A 16,486-nucleotide genomic window follows, 5' to 3' on the forward strand; every position below is an offset into this window, starting at 1 on the left:
TTCTATCTAAGAGACTTTAATGATGGCTAGATAGCATCACTCCCTGGCCTGCGCGTATGTATTTGATTTGAGGAGAGAGGTTGGATCAGATAAGTTCAGAACGTCAATAAATATGTGTATTTTGTTTGGTGACACTTGTTCAATTTGAATCTTTTTCCCAGGAAGCAGCTTGTGTTGTGTCATTTTTTCAGCATGCTGTGTAAATGCTCTGCATCTGCAACTGTCGAGGATGGTGCCATCTCATAGTAATGCCATCTGCTCGTTCACAAAGTGCTTTTTGCGTAGATAAAAAATGTGAGGTGTTACTCATAATTAGGCAAATCACATGCTGTGATCTGTGATTGATTTGATTTCTGTTGCTGGCTACCTCGCATATGTCTATGTGTCCATAAGTATTGTCTACATATCAGCATATGGATGCAGATGAATCAGAGACTCATGCATTCTTTTTTCCAATCCAGACAGATGGAAATGTTTTCTTTTCTTCCTATTAGCAGCAGCTGAATTTCAGTAACACCAGGGGCCTCTGCTAGGATCTTGCCTGTGTTTCGTACTGTACATGCATACGTAAGTTGGCATGGCCATTTATAATCTAATACAAGAAGTAAGCGATCCATGGCATGCAGGAAAGGAAAGTTAAAATTTCAAAGCAATGTTTAGAGATAGCCACGTTATTAGCCTTCTTGGAGAGAAATATCTGGATATATAACTTGGTGTTATGCAGTGCACCAACAGAATGCCTAAAAGGTGCTGAGAGCATTGCAGAACCCAAGTGTCTCTGCTGAATCAGACTTCTGGAAAATATTACTGTGTCTTTCTTAGTATTAACCCTATATACCCTTCAGTGTGTATTAACCTCACGGAGATCCTAATTGTTCTGATTGTACCGTGGTCCAAGTAATGCTGACAGTAAGAGAAAGTTAACTCATAAATTACCAGTTCTGTATAATTTTAATATTGTCTTCAAATGTTTTTTATAGATAGTGAGGTATGATGTACCAGCAGTTTTAAAAGATGTTTAAGGCAGGTAGTAGGCATACCATAAAGGCCATAAAGATGAAAACACATGAACAGAGGTCTGCACACTTGTCTGAACTAAAAGTTACAAGCAGTGGAGTAGCTATATAGGTGGATGATTTAGAATATTTTAAACTTCAGCAGAGCTCTCTTCTGTCCTATGGTCCTGTGCCCAGCTACAGTGTGTTCACTTCAGCAGGATATCTGTCACCACTGGAGTCTGACCATAACTAGGACAGTCTGAGGCAGAAAATAGTCTATATCTCAGGACAAATCCATAGTCCTGCTGCTACAACACCTCCTATAGACAAGGATCCGATCAGTGCGAGCTGCCACTAAGCAGAAGCTGCGGTTTGGTATTTCTGCAGAAGAATTGAAACGGTTAGTGAATATTTGGTTGATTTGTACTGGTAACAGTGATCAGTGTGCTGAGAACCTAGGACTGCATTACAGTTTCTCGAGTCCTTAGTTTGTACGGGAGCAGGGAGAGGCATTCCCAAGAGATGCAAAGTTAATCAACGCACATTTGGTTGACTCTGGTATAACACCTTTGGGTTGAACTCTGAGTGCAGTGAAGTGCTTGAAGCATTTGGTCATTTTACAAGTTGTGCTGTTCTCTTCATTTCAGCTGTTGTCTGAGGGTGTCTTGCCAGAGGTCTCCTGGTGCTGATCACACTTTAATGCAGTGGAATTTTTTCTGAGGCCAGTAATGCTCACTTCAGTCCTACCAATACAGAAAGTTTTGTGAATGTGCAGAAGCCTTCAGACGTTACAAATCCAGATTTCCCACCCCCATGGACACTGAATAGAATTCCAACATGCATGGCTGCATTTTATTTTTATGTGTATGTCTATTGGTTTCATCTTGTCATCTGTGCTTTTCCTCATATTATAAGTCAATGAAGTAAAAAAGAAAAAAGAATAGCAAAGAAATCAAGGCAGATGTAATGTCTTGGAGGTTTTTTTCAGTGTTGTTTTTAATGTCATCACACATGGTGTAATTTAATTTTCAGAAGAATCTCAGCTGCAAAGCAGCTGATTAGGCATCTTGAAGAAGCAGCCACTCTCTCAAATCTGAGATTATTACAGGTATTTTTCTAAAGAGAGAAACCCCTAGACTGCCAGAAATAAATCACTTTGAAGGATACTAACCCCCTTGGGTAGCCATCCTAAAGCAGAACCCAGTCATTTAGATCTCACATCACAGACCTGCCTTCTTTGCACTTTAAAAAGAAGAGTCAGAGATGTAATTGCTGTAATGCAGCAGTGGGAAATCTATCTTTTGTTTCTATTGTTATTAAAATGAGCTTCAAGAAATACCATAAAAGAGGGGAGTTTGTGGTATTAGACATAAAACTCCAACATGTACACTATCTATGCTGTTAAACTATGTCATGTTGTGTGGGACCGTGGTATTCTCTGAGCTTCATGGTGCTATAAAACGTATCTTTCTGCAAAGGCGACTCTACCCTGTTTGCATAGAAGAAGGAACTTGAACTATTTTTTTGTTTTAAGCATTTGAATACTTAATAAACGGTCAGAAGCTGGAACACAGCACATTAAGTCAGCACATGATACTACATTTTTGTCTTAGAGTGCCAGTTACAGGTCAGGGCTGTATCAGCTCCATTATTTATCCAGATTACATGACCTGGGCACATTACACTTGTGAAAAGAGTTTTTTTCCTGGAAGAAATGGATGAAGACTACATTTTGTTATCTCTGCACAGGACCTATTGCCTCCTCTCTAAATACAATCATCTTTAGACACAAATATAGCACAATCCGGGGCATTTTGTAGCATTTGCTTTATTTGTATGTTACCAATTCCATTCATGGTTTACTTTCATTCTCCTATGAAAAGCTTACACTATCAAATCAGAAGTTTTACTAAAAAAGGGATTTGGTTACATGATCATTATATTCAACTGTTTAAAGGACAAAATCAAGATTAAAAGAGATTCAGTGGTTACACAACAGGAAGTATGTTCAAATCATATTAAGAGATGTTTTCAATCTAGCACCTAGGGATTTAGCTACATGACTTAAATTTTTGTGCCAGAAGGCTTCTGGGCAAAATCCTCTTCTTGCTGTGGGGAGCTGGATCAGAAACAGGAAGAGCTATTGGGTTTATTTTTGAAACAGAAACAGTGATGGTTGGCTTGCAAGTTTGGCCTGAAGTCTGGATTTTCTGTTGATGCAGATGAAGGCCAGGCTGCTCTTCCAGGCACGATCTTAGGGATGGGGTTCACTAGATACTCCCAAGTTTGTCTTCATCACAGCCAAAGATAGATGCTGAACAGTGTTTTGGCTGTTTGCTTTTCAGGAGGTGCACAATGTCTGCACAATGTTCTGGTGAGGTTTGCTGTGATTCACAGTAGTGCCAGTTGCTTGATCTCTTCAGCATCTGTTACCAATTGTGCAGTTTTTAAATCAACTGTTTACTCCCAGCTCTTTGCTTTTATGGGGTCAGCTCTGAGCTTTTCCAGTGTCGTACACTCACCAGAGGAGTTTCTGCTCTGAAGGCAGGAGTGGGGGAAAGAAACACACCCTTGGGGTCAGGTCTGAGTTTTTTGACTGTGTGCTCCACATCACATTCTGAAGATCTTTGTGGTTAGGAAACTCGGCGTTTTGTGTCATGCAGTGAGAGTATTATTACTGGTGCTTCCCTTTGAATGATGAGCAAGTCATACAGGAACATAAAAAACTGGGTCAGGGATACTAATTTAAGCATGTCTGTGTCAACTGACGAAAAATGACAGAGTAAAGGTTAAAAAGTCATCTTTCCTGATAGGTCTGGGGACTTGCCTGACAACTGAAGAAATGAGCTTGCATGCAGCACTGTGTCCCAGGCAGTGTGTGGTGCTGGGTCCAGTTACATGAGGGAGTACTGCAGAGGTGATGTTTCTGTGGGTTTTCATTAGCAGTTTACCATTCTTGGGGAAGGACATTTCAGGTGCCTCAAATTACTGCTTTGTGTCTCAGTTAAGGGACAGTGAATACTTGCCACTCCAAAACAGACAGAACTGTGAAATGTTACCTCGTGCAGCTATGGGTTGGCCCTACCAACGGAAAACGCAATGCAGGAGAGTATCACTGCTGGTATTACTATTACCGCATTTAGCTTCTAGTATAGTAGGACTGATCGGACTTCAGGAAAGAAATGTGTTTGTTATAACCCACGTGAATAATTCCCCTCTATCAGCAGCTCCTTAAAACAGCACTCAGGGGTGCAGGGAAGTGAAGCTTGTGGCTGTAGGCCAGCTGAAGGAGAGCTTTTGCTCTCACAGTGGGCTGGCTGCTTGCTTTACAGAAAACAAGCATTTGCCCTCTGACAGTCCAGCAGTGTTTGCTTTCTGTAATGTCAGTAAGAGGTACAGCTGAGCAGGAAAATGGTGCTCTGGGTGGCTTCTCTCTAGACTGCTCCTTGCCAGCCTCGATTATGCTTTAATATTTTAATTTTTCCCATGACTTTGTCAAGCCTGCAGGAAATTCACCATTTTCATCATTTCCACAAGATTTGCTTGCACTTACTGTGTGAAGTCTTTGAATCCACAGGATCAAATCAAAGCTACTCCTTTTGACCATCCAAATTACAAACACAGCGACTGTGATGCATTATTTTTAAATTGCCTGTTAAAATTTAAAAGGATTTCCAAATATTTTTAATAAAATTCCCTTAAACAGTCTAAGGACATCTGTTAAAGTATTGAATTTCCTTAAAGACAGCACTGGTTAGGTTTGCTTCAGCTGCAAATTAAGGTTGTCAGTCAAAGTGCTTTTTCTGTTTTAGTCTCTGATCTAGGAGTTTTTAGCATCTCTTCCAAAGTGAGCCAAAGAAAGACAGCTAGTGAGCTGTTAGGGCTTGTTTTGCCATGTGTTTAACCTAGCAAACAATCAGTCGATACCTTTTGCAAAGTCTTCTATATTTTACTGGATACCTCACTGCTTAGTGAAGAAACAAGCTATACTGTTTTGACACATTTTTGCACTTTTCATATTCTTTATTCTGCAGCATGTCTCTAACATTTTAATATATAGGGTGGCCAACTTCTTTTGTGTGTCTACAAATATTTGCATTATTGTTAAGCCTTTAGGTCTGCTAATGAGGGGCTGGAGTAAGAAGCAGAATGATGTATTTACTATGTAGAATATCCTGCAGAGGTGAATGGTATATTCATGGTGGGCTGGAAGCAGATAAAGAGCCTTAAGATTCCTTAAAGATCCCAGCCTCATCTGCCCCCAGACGTGGAGCTGCAGCCCAGAGCATGGTGGGGTCCTGCAAGGAAAATGCTTGAAACAAATCAGAAGCAAATGGGAAAACATGCAGAAGGGAAAAAAATGCATCCTACTCTCATCGATGTCTCTACCTCAGTTTCTCCAGCCAAATGATCAAAGGAACCACTGGAAAAAAAACAATAACATAAAATAGCATCGGGAAGGAGGTGACCACTGACTTAATTTGCAGAGTTGCTTAGGAAATTAAATCAAAAGCTGTAGCTCAGTGCAGTTCAATGGGCTGGCTAAGATGGGTAAGAACTGGGACTCTGCTAACACAACACAGTTAATAGAGGGTTGTTGTAAAGACATTAAAGTCATACCAGCCAAGTCTGGGCATGAAGAGCAAGTCCATGGCAGCACATGGGCTGGGAGCAGCATCCGCTCTTGCAAAGTGTGGGGAAACCTTGTTGTCTTGTTTGTGATGGGAGGAAGAAGAACAAATGAAGAGAAAGAGATTTTTCAGTACATCATATAGCATGCGGGCAGTTAAATATGTTGGGGTTTGTGCGATGAGTGGTATCAGACGCATTTTATCTCAAATGTTTTCTGAAGAATTGGGTTGAACCTTTTGGAGAGACAGGTAGACAAAGATTCTTTTCCCTACTTTTCTAAACCGAAAAGAATGCTTAATCCAGTTTTCCATTCACTTCCACTTTCTTTGTATCAATCCCAAGAGTAACATATATTTATGTATTGAATATTTTTTTTATCCAGAAAGATTCAGAACTGTTGCATATTATACCTCAGAAATGTGGTGTGTCTCATATTAGTGTTATAATTAGACATGCTTATTTATTGCATGCTGATATTCTAACTCTAGGTCTATCAAGTGTTATGACAGTTTATGAGAATATTACTTCACTACATAATTATTTTTATTGTGGTGATGATGCCATATTAATCTAGGTTTCCACTTGCTCATGTGCATCAGAATACTTCATCTTGGGTAATGATAACATGAAAGTGTAAGAGAAATGAAATATTCTGTCTTTTCAGTTATAATTTCTGTTTTAAGAATTTTTTAATGCTTTAATTTTTTTCCTGTGTGATTGAAGGAAGCTGGCATCATCACCAAGCTTGCAAAAGACGAAACATTTTTTTAAATGTTCAGTGTGTAAAAGATGTCATTGTTGATACCTTTGTAAACAGATGATGGACAGAAAATCTGCAGAATTTTCAGCAAAAGGGAGTAATTTTTTCTGCTCTTTTTCATTTCTTAATGGAAGAAGAATTATGGAAATGAGAGCAGGCATTGCATTAAGTGCTTCAAATGTTCCTTCCCTGCAGACCAATAAAAACATAACTCTTCCATTAGGGAAATTTAGTTTTTTGAAGGGTGCATGAATCTGAGCTCTGAATCAGTGAATGAGATGACTGTGCTGGGGTAAGCGTTTCAAGATCTGATTATATATTTTAAGTCTTTTGTAGGTGGATACCAGCTTTTAGCTTGTCTTGTACGACTTCTTCAGAGCAACTTTTTCTGTGACTCTTTTTATATTAACCACTTTTTATATCATCCACTTGGCGTATCTTGTACTTCTGCAGTGTAATCTCCTGTTACGCAGATCAGTAACAGAGTTTCAAAGCCATGGGGACTGAATGATTTTTCCTACCTGAATTTGGACTAGAGGGTTTCCTGGCCTTTTCAAAACACTCTAACTACTTGCATAACTCCATAAACAAAAGTCAAATAGTGCAAATCAAAAATGTGACCTTTCTGTGCTTCATATGGCGTGTTTATAGTCTCACCTATGACTATAAATTATGCAGATTGTAGCTGTCTGCCTTTAAAAATATCCTTCATCTGTAAGTGTGAGATGAAAATGTAGCAGTAAACTACTACTGCTGGGGGTGTTCAAATTAGGTCCCTGATCAGGGCTGTGGAGGATTAACACCAGAACAAGCGGGTATTGAAGTAAAGCCATCTTTTTTTCTGTGCTGTTAACCATAAAATAGTAAGCAACACTCATTCTAGGTTCTAGAAGATGGCAAATAAAAATTAATAAAAAAATAGCAAAATCATTACCAGTCATTACCACTGCTCCTTACTTCTAACGTATTAATCATATTGCAGTTTTGTATACTATATTACTTAAGCTGTCAAACACACCACAGAGGTATGTATATAAAGATGATTTGTCCTCATTTAGTGTTTGAGGACACCAAAAGCTTCTGAAACTTGTCCAAGGTCTGGAAATTAATTGAAATTCTTTATTATTTTTAGTTGTAAATAGTCTGAATGTAGCTATAATTGATCAAATAAATCCTATTTCCCCTTTTTTGCTGAAGAGCTGATCCCATGACTGCATGCAGCACAAGTAGTTAAGGCACCAAATGTAATTTTTGTGAATATTTAGTCACATGTGGTTTTGTTTTAGTTTCTGAGGTTTGTTTTCTGCAAACACTGCTGGGAATCCTGTAGTCATCACTAGAAGTGTTCCTTGAAGCTCCAGTCCATCACAGGACTCCCATGAGTGCATTCCTGTGCTCCTGTTATATTTAATATGCAGACAACCTAGTCCTTCTGTCATGATCCAGAAAAATGGCATCTATACAAATATCAGTTATATTACTTATAAATTCAGGAGGCAAGGAAACATGCCTGACCCACATGATCCTCTATCCTCATCCTGATTTTGAAACACTGGAAAAAGACTTTGGTGGAGGAAGCATGTAGACATAAAATTTTCAACTTCTTGCTGATTTTCTTGCTATATTATCCCCTCTACTGATCCTATGCCTTAGTCGGTTGATGAATTTAATCAGCTGCCTGCTTTAGACACTATGAAAAGATACTGACAGTAATCTTGGACATTAGATTTTTTGCTGGTTTAAGTTGGGGTCACCCTGTGCTAGTGCTATAGGTGGCTAAGAGCCCCATGAGTCCACCATGTGGACTGGGGCAGCCTGTAGAAAAAAGTTCCCGGGTGTCTTGGATGTGTCTGCACCCAGAAAGAACCAGATGGTTTTCTCTGTGGGTTTTCTTTGGCTTCACCTGAGATGGATGCTGCCAGGTAGCTGTGTGGCTCCTGTGTGTTAACAGCTGCTCTATCTCTTCTCTCAGCGGTAAACTTGAAGCATAAAAATAAAAAATGGGTAGAAATTTGTGTGGTCAAGTGGGGAAGACTTCATGTCTTGTGTATCTCCAAACCCAATGGATAGGTCTGGTCCCAAGCTGGCATTCCAGACTGGAATGTGATGGTGGTACATGCAGGATGGTTCATAATTGATTTGAGATTAAAGGCACTTTCTTCATGTTAATGAGGTTTTCTCGTTCACAGCCTTTGGGCAGGGCATGGCTCGTTCGTGTGGCTGTGTGGTGGGCCGACACAGTCACCCATTGGGGTCATCTGAAGCTATGCATAATATTGCAGATTTGACCCAGAAATGCACTGCTGCTGTCAGCCAGCCTCCCAAAACACCACGACCTTCAGGAAGCTTAGGTCAGGTCCCATATCACCTGCACATGTTAAAACAACAGGTTGGTTGACTTACACTGGCAATAAAGCTAACCATCCCTATAACAAGGTCAGTCTCTGGGACATTACCTGGGCCAGAGGTGTGGAGTCTGGTTTTATCCTGGACAATAAAAACTGAAGTAGCGTGCACCTCAACCACACGCCCAACCTTGGGCCATTAAGAGCAGCCCAGCAGCGTTAGGCAAAGCTCCAGGTGTCTCAAGCAGGCTGATCTCTGGCAGCCATCCCCATCTCATGTGCCTGCTTTCATGGTCTCGTTGCAGGGCAACCCACTGTACTTCCAGTCTGCCAGAAATGTGACAGTGAACATCCTCAATGAGAAGACTAAAGTCCTTACTCGCCTTGTAACAGGTAAGGAGGGGGAAAGGCTGTATAGAAGAATTAAGGAGGGATGAAAGCGGGTGTGTTGTGGGATGCTGCATTGGCTTTAGACAGCACACAGGAGGGGAGCCCAGGTGTTTTGTGAAGTACAAATGAAAACTTTGCTCCACTTTGTAGAAACAAAGCTAGAGACATGAAAGCCGTGCCGAAGAGGCAGCTGGCTGGTCTCTCTGATAACAAAGCAGACCATCATTTTCATTTGAAAGACAATCCAGAGACAGAAAGGTTAGTTGCACGACTCCAGGGTCAAGAAGAACATATGCAGGCTGACATTTCTGTTGTAACAGGCACAGGCTTTTCCCGAGACACTTTTAACTTTCCTGAGATCTTGGGAACTCTGCAGATTAACTGTGGCTGGGTTGGGATGTTTTGCAATTTAGAGCTCTCTGTGTCCTTCTGCTGATGAAGAATGCTCTCGTGCTCCCAAGCATGAGTGTATTTGTTGGGGAAATGGGTGTTTCATAAATCCCCAGTGCGCAGCAGCCTTTGAATGAATGTGTGTGTAATTTGGGTTGAAAGAGCCTAATGCATTACATATGGTAATATAATAGATATAAAAAAAACATAGGATAGATATTTATTTACTGAGATTTATCTAGAGACCAGGAGAAGTATTGCTGTGTGGCAGAGCCAGTAATCCATAAGCATGTTGTTTCTACTTGAGACTGGGTTGTTTGGTTTGCTTATATAACATCTTGGCCTCTAGTCACAGTATTAAATAATTAAATATGCAGCTTCAGTAAGCAATGATTTAAGCAGCACGCGTGAAAATTGCCTGGAGGAAGGAAATAAATTCAACCCTAAGCTCCCTGATTCTCACATTCAGAATGAATGTGTTTAGTTAGTTGGTTCTCCATAAATTTTCGAGGGTATTTGGTTCACTTAAGCATCTCTGTTTCACAAGAGCTTGGGAGGACGCTGTCAGTGACGTCTGCTGGTGTGATGTTCAGGTTACTGAGCTTGTTTCTGCATTTGGCAGCAGCTTTGGTTTCAGAGCAAAGTGAAGACATGGTCCCACGTAGTCTGTGCTACAGTGATGCGTAGGGAGGCAGTTAATTAGCAAGATACAAATGAAACTTAAAGCCTGAAAGTACTAGATTTTCTCAGAATGGCTACAAGATTTTTAAGTGTTTCCAGGGATCTCGGCATAGACTCACTTTTCTGTAGTGAGAACCATGCACGTGATTTTGTGTGCCCTGATGCCAGTACAGGTGACCTGTGCAGGCGCATGTGGGTATAGATGGGGTTAGAAACTGCCTATAAGAAAATACTGGCTTTCGGGTCTTACTTCTCTTGTCTTTTGAGAGCCAGTCATAAAGATAGCCACAATTAATGCAGAGTCTGATCACCTGCCTTGTACCATAGCATATTCCAGGGAGGCCGTTGCTTGTACTGAGTTGTGCAGTGCTGCTAGATGGTGATTTGTCCAAAGTTCAGCCTAGGTCCAGTAACCAAGGGATCTGCTCTTTGTAGCCTTTGAGCCACAGACCTGCACAGAATTGCTATTCAGGCAGCTGATGTTTATCAGGCTCCACAACAAAACACCTTGCCAGAGGCTTTCCAGCACTGCGGTGCACAGCAGTCTGCAGGAGAAGCAGCAGAATTGAAATAAGAACTACAAAGGAAAGTTTTACTCATCAAAAAACTCTGAAATGTTTTTATATAATGGCAGAGACTCTGCCATTGTCTTGGCCTGCACGTGGTTGAAATCGTCTAGGAGAAAACATTTGCTCCGGTGGTGGTGTTTAGTTTGGGGTTTTTTTTAAATTGGACTCTGCATGACGCTGATATTTTAATCCAGGTATATTTAACAGGAATCTTTTACACTGAAGCATCAGTCAAAGCAAAATGGGCTCAGGAACTCCTGATGCCTCTTACAGCTGCACCGATACTCTCAAACCATGGCTGGGTATATTCATTGCTATGTCACATGTGTGTCTGTCTTTTTGTAAAAATTTCCCAGCTATGCCAAGTTAACGGTGATTTTATGGCATACATAAGCATTAACAAAAACCTAAGTAAAAATAATTGAGGGGTTATTTGGGTATAAAACAGTGCCCTTTTCTAACAAGAGGTCACCTTCTGAAAAGCAGAGACCTCCCTGTTTGATGTGTCAGATGCAGGTTGTATCTGCAGAGCTATTAGGACAATCTCAGCAGATGGATTTATTACATTTGTGAAGCTACTATGCGATTTTCTTAGAGTTTTGACTAAAAGGTTGTGCTAAATCTTTTCTTCCCTCTAGGTCCCCAAGCAGTGGAAGCACACAGCCAAAAATTTGAGGTGAAAACCCTCTCTGGAAAATTGCTGTTTTCTGCAGATGACAACGAAGTGGTGGTTGGAGCAGAGAGGTTGAGAGTTTTAGGTAAAAGATTATTCACTAAATCACTGTTTTAATATGTGCCTCTTCAAATTTTACAATAGCTTTGCCTGACTTTCCTTTATGCTTGCGGAAAGCTTCTGTTGGAGATAAAGTGTTTTGCTGTCTTTATTGCTTTGAATCTTCCCCAAGCAGATAATGGCCAGAGTTTCTATCTGAGGGGTTTCTTAATTTGCACTATATGTTATTTCCCCTCCAGAAAAGAACCTCCCCTGGAAGTGGTTTGTCTGGCTCAGTGAAGTAGCTTTAAAAGCAGCTTTGGAAACTGAAGAAGTTTATCTCTTGGGTCTGGGGTGAAGGACAGTGAGGGATCGCTCTAAGGAAGCTTCCATGACTGCAGTCACTGGTCGTAGGGAGACCTCAGGCTTCATGTTTTCGATCGCAGCACTTTCACTAGCTCCTCCTTCATCCTAAAACAGACACCAAGGAGGAGACCTGCTGGGAGAAAGTCAACATGAATTAGGACCCCACATTAAATCTCTGTAGTTTGGTGGCCTTTATATTATCTGTCTTTCCTTAGCCACATGCAAGAGCACGTTGTGCATCTCCAAGCTGTCAGCAGTAGAGTAGGGTTAAGTGTCCTGTGCACGGGAGGAGGCCAACCTTAGCAGTGCCACCTCTTTCCCAGCTGCCTTTTGAGACAGACAGGGCAGCTTGAGCTCTCCTTTTGCCTGTGCAGGATCTGCCTCCCCAGCTGTCCTCCCTGCTAAGCTTTACATCATTAATTCCTAATAAAAAATGGGGATACACTTTGGGTTTGGGGAATGGGAGTTGTTTACTGTGTGTCTGGCTGCTTTTTTTTTTTTTTTTAATTAGAGAAAAGAAACTGTTACGGTAATTGTAAAATTTTAAAATGTATTTTGTAGTTACAGGGAATTACCTCTTAGGAACTTGAATTCTCTTGCTCTCTCCAGTTCAATCCATGCTCTTTGGTTACTCTTAAGATTTGCTTGTGAATGTTTTCATGTAATACCAGATCCGGTAGCTCAATATTGCTCACAGTTAGTCACATAACAGAGCCACTGGTTTGTATGGATGCGCTGATACCTGTTTTCTAATGGTTTGATTTGGGTGCATCTGTTCACTCTGAATTGTTTCTTACTTCTCTAGTAAGCTCCTACAGAGAGATCAAAGAAGGAGCTTAGAATGACTTCTTAATTACTATTATTTCTACATATTACATAGTGTATTATTAGTGTATGTATCATGTAAAGGAGCTTAAAATGAACACCTCAGAGTTTAACCATCATGACTAGGACTTTGTGTCCAAACCCTTAACATTTTTCATTACCTGATGCCATGCTATTCTAGATGGTTCCAGTTTGTATACAGGTCAGCTGTAGCTCTTTGCAGGTCACTGTTGTTACATATTGGACTAGTTCAGCCACCAGCTGTACGAAGTTAGGTGAGTTTTATGGGATAAATGTTGAATTAACAGTATCTTTTTGAGCTTAAAACTTTGAAAAGGACCATTCAAAGTTATTGCAGTGTTACAGAGCTTGGGAACATTTGTCACAATCGATGTTCTACTGCAAATCTCCCTTCACACTGCACCCTTCAGAGCTAATGAATCGTACAGTCTTTGTGCAGAGTGGATGAAGTCAGGAAGCAACAGTTTTTAAGTGTTTTCTTGGGGACCTTAAAATAATGGAGTCTTACATCATTGGTACTTCAAAAAAATACAGAAAGTTTTTCTTACAAGTCTCAAGTACTTCTTTTCAGATTACATATTTACAAAAATACTGCTTTTTGTTTACTTCGTATTTTGGAGAAACCAGCAATTATTTTTAATGGTTATTTTGAGGTTTTGGTCTCCAGAACAAACAGCATCAAAAATACTGCTAACCACTCTAGTGCACTTTCATTTTTATCTGTAACTGAGTGTTTCTCGGAGTTTATTTGGCTTATGAGGATCTATCGGAAAAGAAAAGGTAGAATAATACCACTGGTGATGTTACATGGCAAGTATTTCAATGACCTTGAGCTGAAATGCTTTCAGAGTTCATGCTTGGCTTTGTTTTTCTCCAGCTTTTCTTCCCCAATCTAATTTTATCTCCAAAAGAGTTTGCCATGGCTGTTTGCCATGCTGGGAAGTGTTATACCATATGTTCATATTTCTTCCAGTGTTTTTGTCTGCACTTGAGGCTAGTCCAACTTGTAGTACACAGACAAGTTCCTTTGATCATTTTTCTGGTGTTCAGGATCTCAGGTGCTGTTGGTATGTGTCTGCTGACACCTATCTACGCTATGTAAATAATCTCAACTTGTTCTTGTTATTGCTGAACACGTACTTGTTATAGAAGGAAGTGTATGTCTACAATCTGGCATGAAAGTCATCTCACAGAGGTTAGAGCAGCAGTTACTGGGCTTGTGGCTAGCTTTTAATCTTGTTAATGATAATTACTTTTTTCTTTGTACACTCTTCAAAGTTGATTCTGAAAGTTTGTTCTACAAAGTAATGCTGAAGCCTTGTCATGAGAAAAGAGGTGGTTTCCTTTTTTTAAATCAACTGTTCTGGGTAGCTGAAGGATTTTTCAACATTAGCAAGGCATTAAAAAAGGGAAGAATACACAGAATTATGGATTAAAAACAAATACAAGAAGGACATGTGCTGCGTTTGGTAGTGCTTCAAAAAATTGCACAGTATGGGTAGTACAGATTACCAAATGAAAGTGCTTTTTATTTTAATTGCATTTTGGGGAGTTATTTCTGATTTACAACCATTAAAGGACAAAGAAAGACAGAGTTGGTCCCCTCTGCTTTTCATGCATGATGTAATTTAAAGTATTTCAATGATTTTATTTGATTTAGTGAATGCAGTCAAACCTGTTGACAGAGGAAGTATTGGAGGATAATGGTAACTTCTGTTTCAAGGCAAAGGCAGCCCTCTGAGCCCTTTGGCCCTGGTCAGTTCTGATAACATCCACACCACCATTTCCAGACACTAGCACGAGTTCCCACTGCCTTGCTCAAAGTCAACTGGGAACTCAGCAGCTGCATTGGTCCAGATGACTCAGAAAGGACCTCGTGTTTGCCTGCAAAAAGTGGTGTAGAAGCTGAGCTTTATACCAAATGTGGTCTGCCCTTTTTCTTCCGAGCTCATCTGCCACTGCCTGCAGCTGCCCAGCTATCTATTCCACTCGTGGTGGGATTGGATACCAGCACATCCTCACTGTTAGCACCCTTTTCTTTTATAAGCTTCATTCCTGTATTATTTGAACACCTCATAGTGTTTTAAAAGATACTACAGCAAAAATTGGAGCTGTTCTCATTCCTCAGAACCACAACTCCAGTCTTGCAAGGCTTAGATTCTGAAAGTAAAGTCTTCCACTTCACTTCCCACTGAATGGCACCATGGTGCTGCTCATGGGGTGCGTGGGGTGAAGTCCAAACCTTCCCTGGGCTGACCATTGCCATGGTCAGCAGTGCTCTTTGGCAAACACCACGTAGACACAAGCTGATGCCTCGCTGGATGGCCCCCAGGGTCTCATGAACACATATGGTCTGCTTTATGGGAGATGAATGAGCTGGTCCTAATTGAATTCATATGTGGTGCATCATGCAGCAGCTCTCCTTCCCCCCTCCTCCCTTCCTCCAGAAATGAAGTGTGTTCAGACCATCTGAAAAATGGTGTGTAAGAAATACTTTTCTGTTAAAAGAACATTAGAAAGTAACTTTGATATATATTAATTACCAATTTCATTTAATAGCATATTGAACGATATAGCATTTATAAACAAAAGACAATCATAAAGCATTATTCTGACTGTTAATTAGCTCTATTTATGCTACAGATTAGTTTTTAAATATGCCCTCTAGATGCCACTTCATACTAATTAATAGAGTTATGTTATTATCTCTACAGAAAAGCATTTTTAATTAAATCTAAAGCAATTTAAATTAGCGTGAGTTTTTAGAGAAATTAAACTCTGGTCAGATGCTTAATTTAGCCTTATAAGACGACATCTGATGACATGCCAGTGTCAGTTCTCCCAAGGGCCTTGACATCTTTTTTGGAGATTATTTTTTTAAGTTTGTTTTCAGGGAAACTTGCCAGTATACTCTGGTGTTTAATATTTATGATGGATTTAACCAATTTTTTTTAAAGACTTAATATTGATGGGAATCCACATTCATTGCAGCGAGCTGAGATAAAAACGCAAAAGACGCATTCCTGCAGCTTACAGGCTTTTGCAGTCCCTGGCTTTGAGTGGTGGAAGAAGGCTTGCGTGGGAGGTAGGATTGCATGGGCTGGATGCTGTCCCATTACAAATCAACCACGCTTTTTAACTATTCTTAAGATTACCATTTTGCTTTGCAATAAGCATAGGATTAATCATAAAACTGCAAGGTCCCTTTTCTGTAATAGAAAAACACAAGGGTTGCTCCCAAATTGCTCCCACTCTGGATCTCTGGAAAATGTGCCTCTCAGACTGGGCTGCATCAAGAGAAGTGTGGGCAGCAGGGCAAGGGAGGAGATTCTCCCCTCTGCTCTGCTCTTGTGGGACCCCCGCTGCAGTGCTGTGTCCAGCTCTGGGGGCACCATCATCAGAAGGACACAGACCTGCTCGAGTGGATCCAGAGGAGGCCACAAAGATGATCAGGGGGGCTGGAGCACCCCCCTGTGAGGACAGGCTGAGAGAGTTGGGGGTGTTCAGCCCAGAGAAGAGAAGGGTCTGGGGAGACCTTAAAGCAGCCTCCCAGTACTTAAAGGGGCTACAGGAAAGGGGGGAGGGACTCTTGATCAGGGGGTGTAGGGATAGGGTGAGGGGTGATGGTTTTAAACTGAAGAAAGGTAGATTGAAATTAGAGATAAGGAAGATTAAGATTAAGATTAGATATAAGGAAGTTGTTGACTGTGAGGGGGGTGAGGCCCTGGCACAGGTTGCCCAGAGAAGCTGTGGCTGCCCCCTCCCTGGAAGGGTTCAAGGCCAGGCTGGACGGGGCT

At 40.8% G+C, this 16,486-nt stretch overlaps 1 protein-coding gene across 5 annotated transcripts in view; it reads left to right on the forward strand.

Moving 5' to 3' along the window:
- SGCD (sarcoglycan delta) overlaps positions 1–16,486 on the forward strand; it is a 215,470-nt gene that overhangs the window by 151,844 nt on the left and 47,140 nt on the right. For all 5 annotated transcript variants that reach the window (XM_026858578.1, XM_026858576.1, XM_026858575.1 and 2 more), the window contains exons 4-5: positions 9,041–9,128; positions 11,404–11,523. In XM_026858578.1, the coding sequence (XP_026714379.1) occupies positions 9,041–9,128; positions 11,404–11,523 (208 nt within the window). The remainder of the gene's footprint in view (positions 1–9,040; positions 9,129–11,403; positions 11,524–16,486) is intronic.

Source organism: Athene cunicularia (assembly GCF_003259725.1).
Source record: "Athene cunicularia isolate RWA chromosome 13 unlocalized genomic scaffold, athCun1 chr13_part1, whole genome shotgun sequence".
NCBI lineage: Eukaryota > Metazoa > Chordata > Aves > Strigiformes > Strigidae > Athene > Athene cunicularia.